This window comes from Glycine soja, chromosome 3 (genome assembly GCF_004193775.1).
Source record: "Glycine soja cultivar W05 chromosome 3, ASM419377v2, whole genome shotgun sequence".
Classification (NCBI taxonomy): Eukaryota; Viridiplantae; Streptophyta; class Magnoliopsida; order Fabales; family Fabaceae; genus Glycine; species Glycine soja.
This window is the reverse complement of record NC_041004.1, coordinates 41480270-41503576: the sequence shown is the minus strand read 5'-3', so window position 1 is coordinate 41503576 and position 23307 is coordinate 41480270. Positions and strand designations below refer to the sequence as shown.

General features: G+C 28.7%; 1 protein-coding gene and 1 non-coding gene across 4 annotated transcripts; one reads left to right on the top strand and one right to left on the bottom strand.

Annotated features, from left to right (window-relative positions):
* Nucleotides 1–4827: 4827 nt before the first annotated feature.
* On the bottom strand, nt 4828–4901 carry TRNAI-AAU. The gene has a single exon. It is a non-coding gene; the product is annotated as a tRNA-Ile (tRNA).
* Nucleotides 4902–20575: 15674 nt separating this feature from the next.
* LOC114407112 lies at nt 20576–23272 on the top strand. Of its 3 annotated transcripts, none has more exons than XR_003665601.1 (5): nt 20576–21172; nt 21285–21329; nt 21461–21520; nt 22017–22097; nt 22802–23272. XR_003665601.1 is itself a non-coding variant. In XM_028370087.1 (5 exons), the coding sequence occupies exons 1-5, from the start codon at nt 20611–20613 to the stop codon at nt 23009–23011; spliced, it is 711 nt and encodes a 236-aa protein (XP_028225888.1). In that variant the 5' UTR covers nt 20576–20610; the 3' UTR covers nt 23012–23272. The 3 variants fall into 3 exon arrangements, 1 of the variants encoding a protein (XP_028225888.1); XM_028370087.1 differs by having other exon boundaries at nt 20576–20925; XR_003665600.1 differs by having other exon boundaries at nt 21285–21520.
* Nucleotides 23273–23307: the final 35 nt, after the last annotated feature.

The window sequence follows — 23307 nt, the reverse complement described above, 5'->3', positions numbered from 1 at the left end:
ATTATCATGGGTTGCATTTTATATATCCCCCATTTTGTCACTAACACACAAGAATTAGCTCTGAAAGATTATTGTTAAAGGTTCCACATATTATAACTCATACTACTTTTTTTAACTTTTGAAAGATTCTTTAGTTTACAGCTAAAATAACTATCGAACAAGATTCACAATAGTAATCTCACAATCTAAAAAAAATAATAATTAAAAGTCATCAAATCTTATAACAACATATCGTACATACAAATATGCTAATAATAAAATAATAGTATATTAAAGCGATTAATGTTGACGTGTAAGTATTAAATGAATGATAAATTGATACTCAAAATAATCTGTGAACATAAATTTAGATTTTCTATTATATTCGTAAATCTGTGAAATTCCTCCGGTGTGTTTTAGTTTACTCATCTTATTTACTAATTGTTACTTAGCTAGCTTGCTACAACTACAAGGCAATTCAGCCAAATTTATTGAAGTCATGCAGGTGGGGGGCTAAAGCCCATGGCTGCCCCTCCTTACATCCGTCCTTGCTCATGATAATTATATATTATCAATAAGATAATTATTATAAAAATAATAAACTTATTATACATAAAACACAATAGTCTATTCAAGACCTCCTTAGAAGGGATTGGAGAGTGCTAATCTCCCACACCTTGGGAGAAGAAAATCAATGTGTTGATTGTTTGGCTAAGTTTGGAGTGGAGCTCCTTTCTTCTTGGATTCTTTGGTCTCTCAGGCTTTGCTTGCAGATGCCACTGGTGTTTCTTTTGTGAAGGAGTAATCATTTCTTTTGCTTTTCTATTTTTTCTTCACATAAAAAAAACATAATGAAGTGTGATTAGATGATTATAATACAGAAGACATTTTTACTGTCAATACATATGTTATTTTTTCATTTTTAAAAAATTAAAGAAATAAGAATTTAATTTATATAGTTAACATATATATATATATATATATATATATATATATAATTTTTTTTTCTTTCAATGACAATAGTCAATATATAAATATTGAAGCCGGTGGAGATAATGCATAATTCTAAGTAAATAATTAAGCATGCATTAAGGAAATCCCGAACTGGTGTATATGTATAAAAAAAGGATGTATAATACAGAATAAATAATTGTAGTATTGAATTGATGTAGAAAAGATGCATGACACTAAATAAACAATCAAATATATGACATCTGATTATTTGGGCAGCTGGTAACTTAATGTTTCTAGAATCTTAGTATTCCTTGGCTTGGCAGCTAAGTAAAGCAATCAAACATAATTTAATCGATCTTAATTGATTAGTTATCGACTTATCGCACTCAATCACCCATAGTATTTGTGGGTGAGTATCGTAACTGCAAGGTAACCTTATCATTTGATCCTACATTAGTCTAGTAGCAGCTGAAAGTGGGAGCGTTGAACTTGTATCCACCTATTTTAGGGCTTCAAGAAATGAATACGAAGGCCCAACGGACCTCACTTTCTAAGAGTTAATGCATACTCTCCAATATTTAGGAGTGAGGAAGATAGATTATTTTTCTTCAAAATATTATAATAAAATTAGATTTAAATGTGTTTTTAATTCTTGATAAATAAGTAAATAAATAATTCATCTTCACTCTTTTTTTAAAAAAAATTTGATCCTTAACAAATTTTTTATTTTTTTTTTTGGCCCCAAAAAATTAAGCGTCTAATACAATTTTTTACCTTTTATTTTCCTACACAACTTATTTAGCCGATCAAATCAAATGAGCATAAGATGAGATATTTATAATGAATTTATACAGGAATAGCCTTTCATTTTCAAACCAGAAAAACTTTGGACTGCAACCTTTCTGTTAATAACTTACAAACTACCTCAGATCCAATGGATTATGTTTTTATAACAATAATATTACCAATAACAAGAATAATAAAAATTACGTGTGCGAACCATCCAAATGGGATTTGAATTCGATCACACCATGTTCTCAAATTCTATTGCAGAGTGGCTACCCCTGATTAGTCATGCTTGACATCTACTCCTCCGGATTTGTACAATTTATATTTCATGCCAGTTTCAAGCATTAAAACATTAACATGTGTTTGTAGGCATGTACTAATGTACATGCCATCAAATAAACATTACACCTTATATTCATGAATAAACTCTTAATAGACACACACTTAACACATTATTTTTAGACACAATCAATAAAAAAATTATTACTTATAAAATAAAATAAATAAAAATCAGATTATCAAATAAAATTAAATTTAATATTCTTTCTTTTTTAAAGTATATTTCCTTTGTATGATAAGAAAAAGTGTAATCACGAACACAAACAACATTGTAAAAGAATACATAATTTATATAATAGAAACAATTAAACACCTAATTTAAATAAATGAATTATAATGGCAGTAATTTGAAAAAAAAATCTTTAAAATTATTTTTTAATATATACTATTCATATTATCTATTAACAATGGTAGTGCTAAAAAAATAAATTTACTTACGCTGGCATCATGATTAAGCTTGACTCTTTTACATAATCAAGTGAGAGTGATATCTCAAAAAAGGAAAAATAAGTGGTTAAGTTATGCATCAAATGCGAACATGCACTAATAATTTTTAATTAATTGTTAAGCTTTGGTTATTGTATTTTTTTGGCTTAAAGTCATATATTAGGCCTTGATTGGGTTTCATTCAATCATTACCGCTGAACTCACAAGAAACTAAATGTTGCAGCATAGAAAGGTGTGTTTGCAAGGAGAGACCGGAGGTTGGAGATAGAGTAGGAATGAGCTTTTTTTTTTTTTGTGTGTGTGGGTGGAAAATATGGAGAAATGTTGGAATTAAGAGGCTTTGAGTTTTTTGTGTGGGAGAGGAGAGAGAACGAGTAAAAGGTAGACAATGGTTGCAAACCCTTCAAACTTGTGTGTTGATCCTTTACTCTTTTTTCTTTTATCTTGTGCTTTCTCATGACCTAATGGACTCTTTTAAGAGTCCAATAAGCTACAAATGTATTTTCTTTATTTATTATTATTATTATTATTCTTTTTTATTTTTACACTCTCTCTTTTCCTTTTTTTTCCTTCTCTGACCCGGATAGGATTAGAGACTGACAACCAAATCAGTCTCCCTATTTTTTTCATTCACTATCTGAGTCCCCCTATATTTCAAAATAAATTTTAAACATTGACTACAGTACTAGAAACTTGACCAATATTTTCTTAAAGAATAAGAAGTTTAAAAAATGCTTGAAAGGATTAGAACCATGGTCTTTGGAGTGAATGACACATTCTTTAATCATTACAACCATGTGGCCATTTGAATATTGGATGCAAAATATAGTATTAATATAAGTTTTATGCCAAAATAGTTCAAAATTCAAAGTTTATTTTTTAATTTATTATATTTTTGTACTCTTATATATTATCTTTAAAATATAATATATAAGATTAAATTTTATTTTTCACATAAAATAGAATGTGTATACTTATATAAGCTTTATTTTATATTATATTTTAAATGATAATATATAAGACTAAAAATATAATAAATTTTAAAAAATAAACTTTGAATTTTGAACTATTTTCGCCTAAAACTGATATTAATACTATATTTTGTACTAAACATTCAAATGAGTAGTTTGGTATAGTGTAAAAATTATATTAATACTATATTTTGTACCAAACATTCAAATGAGTAGTTGGGTGTAGTGTAAATAAGTGTGGTTCGTCCTTCAAAGACTATGGTTCTAGTCATTCTTCAAACCTTTTAAAGTTTTTATTTTTTAAGAAAACGTTGGTCAACTTTCTAGTATTTTAAAATTCTTAATTTCACAAAATTTGATTATGACATATTTTCATAATATAAAGGGTATATATTTATTATAATTTTTAAATAATTTTATAAAATAAAAAAATTATTTTGTATAAAACACAAATTAAAATATTAATGATAACCATGATTTATTTATCTTAATCAAATAATGTAAATATTATTCTTTTAATTTTATTATAAATCATCAAAGTATAATTAAAAATAATATATAATTATTATGATTTACAAAATAATGAAAATATTGATTTGTTAATTTAAAAATATTACTAATATATTAATTTCAATAATTTTCAAGTATAAAAGTATTTAAAAATATTACATATTGATTATGATTTATAATAAAATAAAAATTTAATTTCTTAATTTTTTTAGAAAAATAAACTCGGTCACTAGCCTCAGAACAATTTTGTATAATAGCGACCGAAAAATACTTGATCGCTACCAACATAACATAGCGATCAAAACATATTCGATCGCCAACGTCAAGTCCAGGTCGGTTGGTAAAGTGGTTTTGAATTTATGTATGCATAATGATTGACATTTCATGAATTTTGGTTTTATGAAGTGTATGAGATACAGAAACAAATAAAAAATGTATAACAACATATTCAGAAAAGTGGAGTCAGACTTTATTTTATTTATAATTATAATTAATTAATAATTTATAAAAATAAAAATTATAAATAAAAGTTAAAAAACGAAAACACACAACGCCTGGAACAATATGCAACTTCACATTGAGGGTTTTTTTCTCTTAATTTTAACCTTTTATTTATAAATTGTCTTTTTAAAAATTATTAACTTTAACTATAATTTGATTTTAATTTTAAAATTTTGATATATTTTATAAACTTAATTTGTATATCTTTTTTTAATACACTGGATATTAATATTACAGTAATATGTATTAATCCGAATTAAAATTGTATTCTAAAAATTAAAATTCTAAATCCATGGGTTTTATATTATTAGTGCATGGCAAAAAAAAAATATAAAAATGGCCCATGTAGGTCTCGAACCTGCGACCTTCGCGTTATTAGCACGACGCTCTAACCAACTGAGTTAATAGGCCAAATTATATTAATATTATTCACGTTAAATTATTTATCAATTTCATTTAGTTTTTCTCTTGCACACTTTCCTGTTTCACCTCCCGATTAAGAAGTATATATATCTTTGAATTAAAATTTTAGAAAACAGAATTTACTCCAGGTATTTAAGTTGAAATATTAGACTCTTTGGATCATATTACGGCTTTCGAACATCCCAAAAACATACATCTTGAACTTGTTATTCCTGCCGCTGCAACATCTATTAATAATTTAATATACTTTCGTTCACAATAAAGACCCGATATAGGCTATGATATATGACAATAATGACTCTTGAAATCTGTTTTTACAGCTTGTTTAAGTCGCTTGGATTTTCAATGTGTATTAGCATTAGAGATCCAGAGGAACACAAGCATTTCATAAGTACCTCCAAAATAGCACGAGACAAAGGACAAACATATATATGGAGAATGTTGATGACCAAAGATAAAGCACATGCTTGTAAACCCGTTGTGATTTTGGTGGCATTCATTCCAATGCAATTTTAAAGCATAAGAAACGAGTGAAATCCTTTTGCAAGCGTCATTTTGAGGCTAGTGAACAATAACTCAATCGTAACTAAAGTACTTAAGGGTTATATGCAGTTTTGAGGATTTTTTTGGCTGTCAAATGGAACTCAAGCAAAATTTCATAGCACGTCAAAGGCTAAAAATGTTGCACCATGACACCACAATCTTGAGATTCGCTGATATGGCTATTGGGCACATCCATTTTTAGTTTAGCAAACTAGTTACAGACAATTTTAATTGAGTTACTAGGAACTCTCCAAAATGCTAGTCTTCCCTAGGACTAGCCCATGAATCTTGTCAACGCAGAATCCCTCAATCATTCATCAAATTATGTTATGTAATACATTAGGGAAGTTCAGAAAGAAAAAAAGTAACTTTGTAATTCTTGGCAGTCTCCATCGAAGGATTTCTTACATTATTAAGTGAAGGACAAAAAACAGAAACACGGTATTCAGTTTACCTATGATATATAATATATATAGGCTTTTACCACGATATAAGATGCAATCATAGTGGTCATCCTACTGTTTTTGACATTTTGTAAGCAATTACAAATGTTTGCACATATCAGAAGAAAGATTAGATTCCTCCATAATTCCATCCAACCAGAAATATATCTTTGATTAAGGCTCTCACTCCCCTTTGCAAGGAATATTAGTGCAGCGGCAAACGGGTCTACCAGAAGCTTCCCACCCATTGAAGCCACGTTCCAAGACCATAATGTTCTTTATCCAAGTATCTTCCTTGTTCTCCTCAAGATAATTGACAAGCCTCCTAGCACAAGTTGGGCCACGAACCTACAAAATAGTTTATGCCACTTTCAGTTTAGAGAGACAAATTCTGGTATTATACAAAAAGGGTATAGGAAGATAAGTGTCCCATTACAAAAAGTTTATCAAATGTCATAATCAGTAGAAACTTGTTTCTGACATGTCAAGTTGAATATTTAGGTTTTTAAGATATAACTACAAAGCTATATTATATAAAAAGGTAAAGTCAAGCATATCCATTGTATCTTGGAATCAGCTAAAATGCAGAATTTGCATTGCACGTTATATAAACTGTGTGCATTGACATCACTGTGCACATTCTAAAAAGGCACTGGAAATGGGAAGTCAAAAAATAATCTAAGTATCAGGCTATCGGCATATGCATATAAGAAGCTGATCAATCGATCATGTATAATTTGAAATTCTAAATATTAAGATCATCCTAGGAAAATGAATCAGATACAGAATATTCAATGCCACGCTTTGTCACAGACAATGGAAGATGGTAAAAACAGTCAAAGGAAAATATGAAAAATTTGGTTAATAAGTTTTGTTGACTTTCCTCAGTATCAGCTTTCCCTATTTTGAAACACTTGTTTTGTGACAATTGGAACAATTTTTCTCCCGCTCTTCAGTTTACAGCTTCTCTATTTATTTGGTGAGCCAGCCTTCATCATAACTGACAAGCTAACTCTCTAATCTTTCTTCTTTCTCTTCTAATACACTTTCAATATTCTCTCTCTCTCTGAATGAGATTTGAGATGTTATCTCATAACTCCCTTCCACTCTTCTCATTTCTAATTTAATAGATCAATTTTCGGGGAGCAAATTTGGATCCCATAATAACTCTTACCTTATTCCCCTCTCTTTTTGTCCTGGACCCGTTAAACCAAGACGCTGGAAAATCAAAATTGCATTAGAGAATTTTTATGACCAATTTTTTTAATCTGTCCAATACATATTTGCGCTTCAATTCAAGTTATTCCAATCCAAATCAAGTTATCTTGTAGAGTTGTTATTCATATATACAGTAAGCTATTATCAAAATATAAAAATAGCTTGAATCACTTTCTTCTGGGTTTTCGGTTAACAAACAATCCACTACTACTGCCATAGGCGGACCTATGTTAGGAGGAGGGGGTCTTGGTTGCCTGATTTTTTTCTAATTTAAAAATTTAATATATTAATATCATTTATTAATTATAAAAAAAATAATTTTTCTATTAAGTAAAGAAATCTGATTTGAAATTCATTATATTTTTGGATCAAGATTTTATAATTTTCATACAAACAAGTATTATTGGATCAAGATTTTATAATTTTCAAACAATGAAAATACACAATAGCGGCCATTGTAGGTACGAGTTGTGACATTGTCAAGATAAAAAAAAGTTGAAAAAATATTGCATCAGACGAAAAGAATGATTTTTTATTTTTCATATTTTATGTTTAATGTTTTACTAAAAGGATTACACTTCAGAGTAAGATTGAAGATAATTTTTTTATTGAATATTTATTAATATGCATTGAAAAGAAAAATAGTTAAAAATTAACTAGTAATTATTGATTATTTTTGTAACATATAAAAAAGATGTTATGTGTGTTTTTTTGGTGATAAAATACTATATGTTTTGATAGATTATTAATGTAATTTAATATATTAAAACATCAAATTAAAATTAATGATATATAAAAGTTAGATGTATTTTATTTTTTATAATTGATCCCTCTCATCCTAGGGTTTGGAACAAAAAGGGACAGGGGGAGAAGGTAAGGGCATATTGGGGAAAAATGTTTAAAAAACAAGTGTCTGTCACGTGAGGTTTTTTGCAAACAGATTAACACGTTATTACATGTTAAAAAAAGTAAATAACCTCCTACAACATGTAAAAAGAAATAATTTACCGGTGTCTCACTGTTATATAGTTCATCGTAGACCCTAAAAAAAAGGCACAAAGTTGTCCCCACAATAAATTTTTAATGTGAATTCTACAACTTGTGCGGAAAAAATGTGTTTTCGTAAAAACTTACTACTCCAGCCATGGAAGATGCATCTCTTTCACGGTCAAAGCCCAAGGCATAGATTCGAAGCTTGTAATCGTCATTGGTTCATATTTGAGTGTTTTCTTCTTGAAAATAATTTGTATTTCAAATTTTTAAGATTTAGAAAACAAAATATTTATCATGTTAATATATTTTTACTTCTTAAAAAAAAGTTAAGAATATTGATTTGTCATTTTTTTTGTTTTGGACTTATTTTTGAAAATATTTTTAGATAAAATATTTTATAAATTTTAATCAAAACGTATTTTTATTTTTATTTTTTATTTTCTTTGAAAATAAAAATAAAAACACTCTAACTGAGCGTCACCATAGTTTATATGGTAAAATTAAATTATATTAATTATCAAGATAAGGTGTGAGAGTGTTAATATGAAAATTATATGACATAATTAATAAAAAAAATTCTTAATTAGTTTTGGGCAAAATGTTTCATTGGGCTTTAATATGAAAATTATAGGTCTAGTTGCTTGTGGCGGTTTCTTAGTTTAATATTTGGACAATTTTGATGGGTTTTCTTTTGTTAATAATTAGAGAGGTGATAATTTTTTTAATTACTCAATTTGATGTCCAATCCAATCCAACTAGGACACTTAAAAAATAGTTATTTATATGAGTTATTTATCATAATTTTGTGAGTTTTCTAATTTTATATAAATTTAAGTATTTTAAACAAAAATTTACTCTCTTATGTTAAGATTGTTAAAATAAGTATTTAAATTAATTTTGTAAGTCCTACAATACTTAAAAATATATTATTTATAATATAATATTATTAAGCAGCAATTATTTATATAACCAATGATATTTATATAAACAACTGTGTATGTTTCATTAAGAAAAAAAAAACTTAAAATAACATCACTTAAAGTTAAATAATTCATGTAAATACTAATATCAAAGACAATGCTACCTACAATTCCCTAGGTCTAGATTCCAAAAGTAATAAATTAATTTTTTATTTCTTTAACAAAAATTAATCATCTATAATTGATAAAAAATATTATTTATTTGAAAGATAAGATTGAAATAATTATTTCTTTTTAAAACGGAAATAATTTCATTTCAATGAACGCGTATAGTGATAAAATAACTGTATTTTAAAAACCATCTAAAAAAAATCTTATTTTATCTTTTAAATTTAAATAATCAAATTCGTTGTGTAACAGTAAAACAGTATTATTTTTTTAAAAAAAAAAACATTGATGTCTTCTTAGTTTAAAATTATATTACTGCAATCAAATGTGCAAATCCAGCATAGCACTGTACTCTGTCGTATTTAGGTTTGGCGGCACTGACTGAGCTCACTTAATCACTTTAGCTCTCCTCTCCTGTAATTAATGGCGATTCCGTTTGAACTATACTACAACATCGAGAACGATATTGAACTGATTGAAGAGGCAGAAGAATATGGAACCGCTGTGCCATCTCCTAGGGCTTCGCACGAATCACAGAATCACGTATAAGAGGACGGATCAAACAAACATTCATTCTCTCTTGTTTTTTAATTCGACACCTTATGTTTGTTAGTTTATTGTAAAATTGTTGTTTAGTTGTATATATATATATATTTGAGCAATAATGTTGTGATTTATTTGAACTTTTGGGGTTGAATGAGTTCAGTTGTCTCCCTTGTGGACACATATATGGCATGTCTTGCATCAAAAAATGGCTTCAACACCGCAAAAATTCCAATAAGGTAACTGTATATGCTGTGGCTGGTTGATTGATACTTTAAATTTATTATGTACCCAAAAAATGACCCTGATTTGTATTACTTCTTCCTGGTGTCCTCAATGTGTAATTAAAATGGAATGTTCGTTGAAGGATGTGAGGAAACTCTATGCTTCCCAAGTAGTTGACGTTGATGAAGAATCTCAGAAGGTTAATTGGGTCAATTTTATGTATCAAAACAAAGAAACCTTTTAAGAAAGTAGTTTGATTGCCTGATTAGTGATTACTTCTTCTTATTTTTGCTGTTGGCAGAGAATTCGGTCACTTGAGGCCAAATATGCTGCCTTTGAAAGTAAGGTAGGATTGGATGCCAGGCCATTGAGGCTATCTTTTCTTCCTGGCTTTGATTAATGAATGATTATTATCCTGGAATATGAGGCTATATTAATTGTCATTGTTGTTACTTAAAACATTATTTTCAAATATGTTGTTAATTGGGAAAATGATTGGTACAAGAAAGAAGACGAACTAATTATTCTGGATAGAAAGTGGGTTATGAGTGCTAGACAGCGGCTTGCTAACTTGGAGCAACAGATCCATGCCCTAATGGCAAACTTGCAAAAACTAAGAGTCAATATATGAACAGTCGATTGGATAATAGCAGATTCAGAACTGTTATCATTTATCTCTCAGTATATTCAAATTCAAACATTAGATTTATTAGCTGTCATTTGTTCACTAAGTGATACTTATCTTATGTTTTTATATAGACGGGTTTTTTTTATTATCTATTTTTAAATTATTATTCAGACCATGCTTTTCTAATTTTAATTTGGCTTGTGTCAAAAAATAATAATTTTAATTTATATGTTCATGCATGTTCATGAAAATAATAAATACAAAAAAAAATTGATTTTAAAAAAATTATAAAGATAGTATCTATTGGAAACAATTATTTATTTCAAATGGCAAAACTGTAATAAGATATTCTATTTCAGCACACGCCATCCAGAAAAAAGAGAGAAGAAGTATGAATGATAAAAACAACATTAAATAAGATGCAAAATAATTGCTAAGAAGAAATGATAATAATAATAATAATAATAATAATAATAATAATAATAATAATAATAATAAATTCATGATATTCTAAATAATTGTAAATAATGAATTAAATTTTAAACTATTTGCAATATTTAATTGTTATTTTTAAAATATTTTTTCCAGCCAAACAATTAAGTGATATATCTTAGGGATGCCGAATCAAACATATAATAAACTTGTAATTCAATTTGATTTAGTTTAAATATTACATCGAATCCAAATAAAATAAAATAAAATTTTTACAATTTGGTTTGAGAATTTTTTATTATAATTAAAAATTTATTAAGTAAACTTACAAAATTACGGTATATTATTTTTAAAATAATTTTTATTAATTTTTTGGAATATATTTTACTTAAAAATTATTATTTTTACTTCTATTTAGGATTATTATAAAATAGTATTAACAATTATTTTGTAATATCATTGTAATTATTTGAAATTTAATACTAATTTTTAATAATATTGATACATCTATCCTTTTTTAATATATAAAAATAAAAATTTACCTTTTTCTTTATTTGATTCGGGGGAAGGCCAAGCTAAGGCCACTACACACGAAGACTTCTAGGATAGGAAGTTCCTATGAAGTCACCCATTAACAGGAGGTTACAATCAGAAGGAGGCAACACCAAACAATGTAAGCCCAAGGAAAGGGGATGCCCTTTATCAACCATTGCCTATTAATGCAAGACTTAATGCTACGATCGAAAGTAAAATATGTATCTTAATTTTAAAGCAAAGAAAATTTCATAAATTATTACAACAAATATTATCATAAACTTATTATAGAAAAAATATACTATAAATCACATTTTTTTTTGGTACATGGAGGACTAAAAAACCAAGCTAAAATAAAAAAAAGAAAGAAACAGATGAAATATCAGCCAACAAAGAAATTTGAATTCGTGGAGGGGGGGATTTAAAAGGAATGGACTCCTTCATCCATCCTTAGGCCTCTCTTCGTCAACCCATCTGCAACCTGGTTAGTTTCCCAAAAATATGGTTGCACGAGACATTCTTCATCTGACTTGATGCACTCACTACATTGCTTACAAGGCCATATATGAATTGTCTGGGGTAACCTCTACTACAACCATCATTTAAAAATTTAGGTCGAATCCGTTTATTAATTATATTACTAGTATATTGTGTGGGGTCCATACAATTAATGTGACGCTAAAATGTGTACATCAGTCCTCCTAATACGTTCTCATGCCAAAACACAAACATAGTTTCCTCAGCATTCAGCAATTGGATTGAGAAGATATTAACAAATATTTATATATTTAAATCTTAATGATAATATTAATGTTTTTTTTATCGATTTGAAGCTACCTACTTATCTATTCATAATGAATTGTTTATAAACGATGAATTATGTATAAGTAATAAATTATTTACAAGTTATGAATTATTTACAAGTTATGAATTATCTACTAACTATTATTTATAAGTTATTAATGTAACAAGTCTTATCATTAATGATCTTCAAATTTTTCATCGCAAGCTATAAATATTAAATTTTATATAATCTTTTTTGTTTCATTTTCAACTCCTTCACATACTTCGTGAAGTTCATTCAAGCTATGTCTATCCTAGACTCTAGATTTTAGCTAGCTACATAATTAATATTGAATATCAACCGAATAAAATTAATATAATTATAATATACGGTTTGATTTAGTTTGATTTTTATAATAAAATTTACAAATTGAACCTAATTATAAAAGAATATGTGATTTTTTTAAAGATTTTTTTCATTTTTTATTTAAGAGATTTTTTATTTTTTGGATTGTTTTGATGACTTACAAACGGTCCCTAAATTATCCTACGGTCAAATAATTAATTTTTAATGTATAAATAATAAATTGGTTGCATAAAAAATTACCATTTTTAATCATGTGTGTACGAAATAATCAGTATTATCCTTACTTTTGGACGGGAAAAATACCTATCATCTTGTTTCTCTGATAAAGATTATAGATATCCTAATATATGGCAGCATTTGATCTTTACTTATAACTTTTAATTCGAATCCAGTATATTTTATAATTTAAATTTAAAAAATATTTGATTTAATCTAATCTTATCTTCTAACTTTTTATTCCAATCAAATATATTTTTAACTTTTTAAAATTTGAATAATTTATTTTGATTTAATAAGTAGCCAGCGTAAACAGTAAGTACGTGGTTCCTTCTGGTGTGGTTTTAAATTGAATGGTTTGGGACTCTCTTGTCCTGTAATGGCGAATCGGGTACAAGTATTCTTCAACCAATTTCCACAATTCGACTACCCCGACCCCGACCCCGACCCCGACCCACCATTTGACCTTCTTAGCATTCACGATGAAGAAGAATATGGAACCAGCGACGAAGATAACTACGACGCAACCTACGTCCTCTCTTTGCCAAGAACAATAACAACTAATCCTTCTTCATATAACCAACAACAACTAATCGTTATACCCGACGACGACGAATCACAGAATTGCTTTCGAGAGGACGGGTCAAACAAACGCTGCAGAACCGAATTAGAGAGCGAGGCTTCTCGTTCCAAAGACATTGACCATCTACTTTGCCCTATTTGCATGGACGTTTGGACCAGTAGCGGCGACCATCATATCTGGTGCAATCGCAAACCCCTTACTTACCTTAATTTACACTCTCTCTCTATCTGTGTTTTATTGAACACGTTATGTTAGTTTGTCGTAAAATTCTTGTTTACTATAAAGACTATTTGAACTTTTGGGGGTGAATGGGTTCAGTTGTCTTCCTTGTGGACACATGTATGGCATGTCTTGCATCAAAAAATGGCTTCAACAGCACAGGAATTCCAATAAGGTAAAGTGTGTGTGTGTGTGTATATATATATATATATATATATATATATATATATATATATGCTGTGCTTGGTTGATTGATACTTTGAATTTATTTTGTACCCCAAAAAATGGCACTGACTTTTATCTTTTGTGTGTTGTTTCGTCCTAGCCAGTGTCCTCAATGTAATAGGAATTGTTCGATTAAGGATGTGAGGAAACTCTATGCCTCTCCAGGAGTTGCCGTTGATGAAGAATCTCTCATGGTTGATTGCGTCAATATATAGATATATCAAAAGAAACCTTTAACAGAATAGTTTGCCTTAATACTCTTTTTTTTTTTTTTTAATTTTCTGGCAGAGAATTCGGTCACTTGAGGCCAAATGTACTGCTCTTGAAAGTAAGGTATATTGAGGCTAGTTATCATTTCTTCCTGGCTTTGTGTGGGCTTTGATAAATTATTATCCTGTTACTTATAGTATTTATTATTGTTTAAAATATGATATTAATTAGGACAATGATTGGCGCAAGAAAGAAGCCGAATGGCAGAAGAGAGAAGCTGCATTGCATCTTCAAGTTGAGAAGCTTACAAAGGTACGTATACCTCGAATGCATTATGGATTATTCAAATTTTGTTGGTAAAACAATGTGGCCGCTAAGGTTGACATTGGGCAGGATATTGGTGGTGGCAAGAGGCAACCGGTCTATGACGCTGGAGATCCTTCATTGAGTGAGCATTGAAGCATTTAATGAGACACTTGGTAGAGCTGAGCATGAGTTTTGATCAGAGGATTGCTATCAGATGGCCTTCTGTCGTGTATGGATGAAACTAAAAAGATGTTGGAGCAACTATCAATTTACTGTCTATTGCGTGGATGCTACAAAATAGTTTACACCAGATAGGTGTTATATTTATATTTTTTTTTATCTTCTAATATTAATAATTAATTGGTTAGTTTCTATCAGCAGGAGTACTTTGTTTTTTCTTCTTAATCAATCCACCTATCTTATATCTCGTCTCAGTCGACTTGATTGTCTGTGCACATTATTATTTAGTGTAATTTTGTTGTTGTTTGTTTTAAAATATAGTTTACGTTTTTTTATTGAATTGACGACAACCGTAAATTATTCAAAAAAATACCAAATATTAATTAATAAAATTATGTGATTTAATTAGAACTTACACTTACAAATCAAATTAATTAAAAAAAACTGGGTGTTGTGACAACTTAATAAAGCCCATAAAAAAAATAATATATGGGTGCTCAGTGAAGTGTGTGTCCATAACACTCACAAAAAATGATGAGTGTGGGTTCTTGGGCGTGTCACTAATGACTTAATATCTCTACTAAGCTAAACATAAAAATGGCTTTAGCATTTCATAAGCCTTTATTTAGTTAAAAAGTGAAAACAAAAAATAAAAGCCCAAGCAAATGCCCGTTTTGCTAACATTTAAGTCAGTTTTTAAGTTTTTTTTACTAAGAAAAAAATTTATTCGATTGTTTAATAAACAAATTTTTTCTAGTGGTTTCTAAGTTTTACAAAACACCACTTTAAGTGCTATGTTTTTAAAACTTTGGCTTGTAACTTTTAATTTTTTAATATTTTATTTTCTTTTTATTCTTAAAATGTTAAATAAAACTTTATTTAGATAAATAAAATTTTTAAATAATATGAATTTTTGAATGATTTTATGTTAAACGATTTATTTTGACTATTAACATATTAACTGTTTTCTTACTTTATTTTAGATTTGATAAAAAATATTTTAAGAAAAAATAATTTAGCTATAAATTAAAATCACAATAATTTAAAATCCATTAAAGAAACTAAAATTATAACACCTTAAAATATATTTTTACCCATAAAATACAAATAAAATTTATATAAAAATATCATATAATTTAATAAGCTAGTTTTATAATGTTACATTTTTAACTATTTCAAGAATTAATTTTATCGAATATTTATCATTTAATAAGTTAACTTAACAATACCCTTTTCAGTCCCTAAAATTTAAAAATAATTTTTTAGTCCTTAAAATTTGACAAATTAATTTTTTTAGGTCTTGATATAATAAATTGATACTTTGTGGCGATTTTTAGTACTTTGTGACTTTTTTAAAAATACTTTGGACCAATTTTAAAATACAAATTCAAGTTATAAGTAAAAAATTAATTTATGACAGTTAAAAATCATCATAAAATGTCAATTTGTTATGCCAAAAAATAAAATAAAAATTGTCAAAATTCAGGAAAAAATATTTATAAATATTATGAACTAAAAAAATACACACCTCAAATTTAAGGACTAAAATAGTAACTAAGCTGATTAATAAATACTAATGCATTGATATTTTTATCTTTTCTCTATGTTAAGTTTATATCAATCTCAATTTTTTTAAAAAGGTTTTCACTTTCTTCACTCTCTCAAATTTGCTTTTTATTCGAATACTATCTTTTCGTGACTATAGATGAAAAATAGATAAGAAGTTCCCTCTCTAAGAATACCTAATTCCTGGGACCTTCACTCTCTTCTCACAAAGTGATGAACTTTACTCTTTTACCATGTGTATTCTCTTATGTTTTTATTACTAATTCTACGATTTAATAAACTATAACTGAATATCATTAACAAATTTCATCTCTCTCTATATATTTCCTTCAAAATTCGAATATGTTATTAAAAAATATTATGTTTATTATTAACTCAACGATTTAACTTAATTTCTTATCTTTTCCAATATATTATTTTAAATTTTTTTACTAGTTATAGCCTAAATTTAAATATTATTTAAAAAATTATCAATAATTAAAAATAATTTAGTTGAGTTGCCACACTTACATAACATAAGAATAAAAGTTGACGGTAAAACTTGTCATAAAAAAGAAATAAAAATTGTCAAAAGGTAAATTCCAATAAGGTAACTGTATATATGCTGTGGCTTGTTGATTGATACTTTAAATTTATTATGTACCCAAAAAATGACCCTGATGTGTATTATTTCTTCCTAGTGTCCTCAATGTAAAATGGAATGTTCGTTGAAAGATGTGAGGAAACAGTAATTGCCGTAGATGAAGAATCTCAGAAGGTTAATTGGGTCAATTTTATGTATCAAAACAAAGAAACCTTTTATGAAAGTAGTTTGATTGCCTGATTAGTGATTACTTCTTATTTTTGCTGTTGGCAGAGAATTCGGTCACTTGAGGCCAAAAGTGCTGCCTTTGAAAGTAAGGTAGTATAGGATGCCATGCCATTGAGGCTATCTTTTCTTCCGGGCTTTGATTAATGAATGATTATTATCCTGGAATATGAGGCTATATTAATTGCCATTGTTTTGGCTTAAAACATTGTTTTCAAATATGTTGTTAGGACATTGATTGGCACAAGAAAGAAGCCGAATGGCAGAAGAGAGAAGATGCCTTGCATCTTCTCGTTCAGAAGCTTAGACAGGTATCTCTTGTGTTGTACATTATTATGATACTAACCATTTTGTTGGTAAATATGCTGCTAAGCTTGACAATGAGCAGGAGGGCAAGAGCGAAGGAAAGGTTGCAGAGTTATTGAGTCAGTATCCTCGTCGTGTTGATGCATTTAAGGAGAGAATTGCTAAATCTGAGCATATGGCTGTTGAGCAGAGGATTGCTATCATTGAGCAACTAATGGAGGCCGTGATGCTGTGGCTTGCAGATTTTGAGCGGAGGTTGAGGCCCCACTTTGAGTAGGAAATATGGATGATGCTTAACTAGAGATACTTTATTTTCTTTTTTTTGCTAGTCTTAATTATATTTTGAATGACGCTTAACTAGAGCTAGAGATCTTTTTTTTTTGCTAGTCTTAACTTCTAATTATATTTTGAATGACGCTTGACTATAGATACTTCTTTTTTGTAATCTTAACTTCTAATCTATGTCCACGATACTTACTTAAATAGTGGATGCCAAAAATTACTAATTTAGACCAAATTGGCGCTAAATTTGCATTTAAAGTTGATTTTTGTTGGTGTCAACTTTTAGTTCAAGGGTCTTGTTAACCAGTGTTTTAGGGTATTACTTAAGAAATAAAAATGAAAAAGTATTTTCTGTTGAGATCATCGAAAAATGTAAAAAAAATTATGAACAAAATAATTTTACACATCTAAAAAAATATTACTATTTTTTAATTATTTAATCAATATCCTAAGAACATTTGTTAGCATTTATATTAGTTTAATGTAAAGTGTAATCTTATAGTGTATAAGATGTGGCACAAATAATTAGTAATTTGAGTCCTTTAAGCATATTATAGAGTTTGATTTCTGGTTATGTAAATAGAACATTTGTGGGGGAGAGAAGTTATTCCTTTACTCATATTTTATTTCCTTCCTCGAAGATTAATCTAACAATTTCTAGCTGGCTGGATGCCTTATTTTTAGAAGAAAAAAAAATACAATCCTATAGTGGTTCATGTTCAGTATTAACAATGTTTAATGCATAGCTTCCATCATTAAACCCAGAAAACAATAAAGGGTAAAATGATAATTTATTGAGTGTAGCGAGTAGTGTTAGGTGCTTAAGTGTACCTTTGTTGCGTATCGAGCATGTATCTAACACTTGACAAAATACTAGCGAGTAATATTATTTTATTTTAGAGTGTAATAATCAATTCAAAATTTATAAAGGATTATGATTAGTTTCTCTGATAAACTTGTTTGTCTGTTCACATTACTCAGTGTAACTTTTTCATGTTTGTTTTTTGATACAGTTTAAGTTTTAATTAAATTAACAAAACTTATCCAAAAAGTTACAAAAAAATCAATTAATTAAGTTATATGATTTTATTAATATTTTTCCTTGTAAATTACACAGATCAAATTAATTAAAAAACTAGGTATTAAAAAAATCCCTAAAAAAATCATATAAACTATTTGTAAGCGCGGAATAAATCCTTAAATTTTAATTATTAAAACTAAAATTTTAAAATATTTTGCAAAATTTAACGTGCCATAGCGTGGAATATTGTCAAAAGATCCCAACTATCGTGTATTGTTAACAAAAAAGAAGAAGAGAAAAATAATATGAAAAACATTGGGGAGAAAAAACCCATGCAAAGGAAATCAGTCGACAAGACAATTCGACAGATTCTATAGTTAAGACTCGGGAAAGCCTATTTTGGTTGAAATGTGCTTGATGAAATTAGGGATATAGTCCCACCACATGAAACCATGAGAGTGGATGTCAACACTAGTTAGCTTTTCAGCACATCCATTTCATTCTCTACATATGTGTAACAAATAAAATTAAATGTTTAAAGTAATAATCATAAAATTTTGTCAATACCACTGGAGCATAATCAGCATGATCGTTGTGAGTTCAGCATGAAAGGAAACATATATGCACATATATAATGCAAAACAACCAAGAATGCTACCCCTGTAATCATGGAAGGACCCCCACAAACTGCCATGCCTTGTGATCCTCTTTCAACACCATTTGTGTTGCATTTAATCCAACCACATAATGGGGAGTTTTAGTCCACTTGTCAGATTTTGGGAGTCGTGATAATAAAACAAGTTGTGAAAGTAAATTTTTTTTGAAAATAAATTCAACACAAAAAAACTAGTATTTTAACAAATGCAATATGCAAGATAAATATTTATTGATATAAAAACAAAACTAAATAAATATTTTTTGATAATATAATTTATAATTTAAAAACATTTTAAATATACTTAGTACAAACAAGCTTCTCTTCGCTGCATCAATATAAACAGTGCTTTGAAAGGTCTCCCCAACCTTTTAGCAGTACTTTTATTAGTGGCCACCATTAAATTATCTGCATAAACTATAAATCAGTACACATATAAGGTGTGGCAGCACCCCAAAAATCTTCTTTCTCTTTACAATGTATTAGAAAAGTCTTTTTATTATTGATAACTAAGTTTCATCTCATTCTCTTTTTACACTTATTGTAAGTGTTAACAGTAAATTTTGTGATGCTTTTTATTAATAAACATAATCTCATAAGTACTATATTTATATTTAAGGAAGAGAATAATTTTTCTCTTCGAGACCTTTTATCCTTCTAATAAATTATTTGTTACGGGTTTATGTGTTAAATTTTTTATTTTTAATTTAATTTAAAATATATAATTGCAAGTACAAATAAATTATGAATACGTATCAAGAAAAAAAGTTGTTTAAAGAAAAAAAGTAATATAAAAATGAAAAAGGTGAGAAGAAGATGTGCAATAAAAGTAAATGAAAGCAAATAAATTAAGTTATTTGATGTAAAAAGTAAAATGTTAGAATTGAAATGGTGGTTAAAAATATCATCATAAACCACGAGATAAAGAAATTTGACACAAGATTAAGTTTCTTATCGATAGATAAGCGCATCTGTTGCATTTATTTTAGCATTTTGATATCCCGTTTATTGTTGTATCATTTTGAGTTTAATATAATTTACATTTTTTTCTAAAAAAAAAAAATTTAACACCATATTTTAATTCAAAACCTTAAAATTCAGTTTTATGAGTCTCTTTATATGATACTCAATTTTTTTCCTTGATGTGGAACTTTATCTCACAAGCCAATGATTTCATCCTGCATTATTAAAAACGAAAAAAGAATGTCTACGAAACATGGAATACAAATTTTAAGGAAATAAAGATTTGCTTCATTTGCAATAGGATTAGGAAATGGGAAAAAGATTATACCTTTAAAATTTCTAGTATCCTGCTTGGTAGTCATGACTCATGACTTTGATGCCACTAACCGGAACAGAGACACCGCCACGATCACGCGTGGCAGAACTTTGTTTGGACCTTTGGAGCACATCACATCTGGTGAAACCGCTAAGCCGCTAACCCCTTACCCTAATTTACATCGTGTATTGGATGTGTTTACTGTAATGTTTAGTTGTTTATATAATATATGTGAACAATCTTGTGATATATTTGAATTTTTGGTAGTGAATGAGTACTTCAGTTGTCTTCCTTGTGGACACATATATGGCATGCCTTGCATCAAAAAATGGCTTCAACACCGCAGAAGTTCCCATAAGGTAGCTGTAGACTGTGGTTGGTTGAGACTTGAGAGGTGCTTTCTGATATTTGTGTACCCAAAAATTGTACATTGACTCTTTTTTTTTTATAATCTTTTTTGTGTTTAATTGTCCTATTGTCCTCAATGTAAAATGAAATGTTTGTTGAAGGATGTGAGGAAACTCTATGCAAAATGAAATGTTTGTTGAAGGATGTGAGGAAACTCTATGCCTCTCCAGGAGTTGCCATCGATGAAGAATCTCATAAGTTTGGGTCAATTTTATGTGCATTTTATTTTATATATCGAAAGAAACATTTTAAGAAAGTAGTTTGATTGCCTGATTAGTGATTAGTTTATACTTTTTTTTGCTGTTGGCAGAGAATTGGGTCAATTGAGGCCAAATGTACCGCCCTTGAAACTGTGGTAGGATGCCGTTGAGACTAACTCTGTCATATGTAGATACTGTCTTTTCTTCCTGGTTTTGATTATCCTGGAATATGAGGCTATACTGCTATTATTCTTGGTTAAGAACATTATATCAAATGTGTTCTTAGGGCTTTGGTTGGCACAAGAAAGAAGCTGCCTTCCATCTTCAAGTTCAGAAACTTACAGAGGTATCTCTCTTGTGCATTACTGTTTACTATAGACGATACAATTGCAAACCATTTGTTGGTAAATCTGTGGTTTTCAAAATTTAGAACCTGTTTCCTTTTAGAGCCAATTGTGGTACCTGATAATTTAATAAGAAACAGATGACAGAGTCGTGTCGTGTATGCCAACACTGTTGCATCCTTTATCCATAGTCCGTAGCCCCTGCTTTGTTAGATAATTAGGAATAACACCCCTTTCCATTGGTATTTACCTGTTTACCTCTTTTAGAACCCAAAATTTAACATAAACTTTTTTGTTACTTTGAAACCATGTTTCTTAGTTTCTACTAATTGGATTTCAAAAATTGAGGAATTTGCTTGAGGAGCATAGGAGACAGAAATTTAAGCTGAATGAATCCCTGTAAAGATTAAGTGCAGATCATATATGCCTTTTTTATCCTTTTGGATCTTTGTATGCATGGTTTTAAAATAATTATAGCTTGTAAGTTTGGTCTTGTAGAGAAACACTTATTTGGAGCAGCTGCTACTAGATATGCAGAACAGGGAATCTGCATCGATAAATAGCAATTTTGAATTGCAGGTATGTCACCCTCTCTTCGGTAAATAAAAGTTTGCAGAGGTTACATAATATGTACGATTGATACCGATTAGTTACATAGTAAACCCAAGGGCAGATCATAACAATGTAAACAATTAATTCAATCATGGCTCAGTAACTGAGTATTAAACAATTGTTGTAGTTCTCCAAAAGTTTTATTTATGGTATTATCTTGTTGAATAATAATTTATATTTAAACATTCTTTTAATACCGAATTGGGGCATTAAATTAGTTAGGTTAATATAGATGTGTTCGTTAGGTCAAAAACAATTTAATCTCAATTAACAATAAAGTTATAGTTAAAATTTGAAGCATGCTCTTATCATACAAGTTGAAAAGCTTACAAATAAATCTTAAAGCGAAGTTGTTGACTGTTGAGGATAAGGGGACTCTATCAAATTCAGATATTGATTTAGAGTAATGTTTTGAAACAATCTTGAGTCAATTAAAATATAATTTAATATTTTTTTAATTCAAGGACATGTTGGAAGGAGAATTTTAAGAGCATGCTTATTTATTTTCTCACATGTTTAGTTTAGTTAAGTACTTGAGTATTTTTAAACGGTTTATATTTTAAGACTAAACATTAATTGCCTTGTTTTACAAGGTTGAGAGACTCGGATACAACTTGGTTGTTAGATGAAATTAGTTCCTTACTGATTTTCTGTTTTTTGAGATTGAATAGGAGGACTATCAACAACGTGTTAATCAAACGCAGATTGGTGAGGTCTCGATGGGTGTGACGCAAGAGGAAGGACGAGTTGCCCACATTGCAGATTTACTTGCAAACTTCTGTCTTAGTGTGTCGTGGCAGACTCAGAGTCTCAAACTCCTTCATCGAGTAGTGGCACACTTGGAGAAGATCGATAAGGCTTTTAGCAGATGGTGGTTATAAATGTTAGCAAATTAAAAAGAAAGTGGTCTCCTCTAACAAAAAACACCTTTTTTTTTTGCCAAACTGGTTCCACTGCATGACCCTTTTCCTTCCTAATGCCGATGTAAAAAAAAAGTTTGCTTCTTTGTAGTAGTAACGATTGCAAGTTGATTATATTAATTGTAATATTTGTAAGTTGATTTTATTGTAACGATTTCAAGAGGCAAACGACTATTCCTCTATTTTCAAGGATGAAATGAATGAGAAAAATCAACTGAACCCTGCTTCTGCGTTCCTCTGTGTTTTTTGGTTGGTTC

Bases quoted from the DNA above. Each gene is read 5' to 3' on its own strand.
- LOC114407112 (XM_028370087.1), top strand. From the start codon at position 20,611: ATGACTCATGACTTTGATGCCACTAACCGGAACAGAGACACCGCCACG. The intron at 20,926-21,284 runs GTAGCTGTAGAC...TGCTGTTGGCAG, and splicing joins ACCGCAGAAGTTCCCATAAG to AGAATTGGGTCAATTGAGGC. The intron at 22,098-22,801 runs GTATGTCACCCT...GAGATTGAATAG, and splicing joins ATAGCAATTTTGAATTGCAG to GAGGACTATCAACAACGTGT.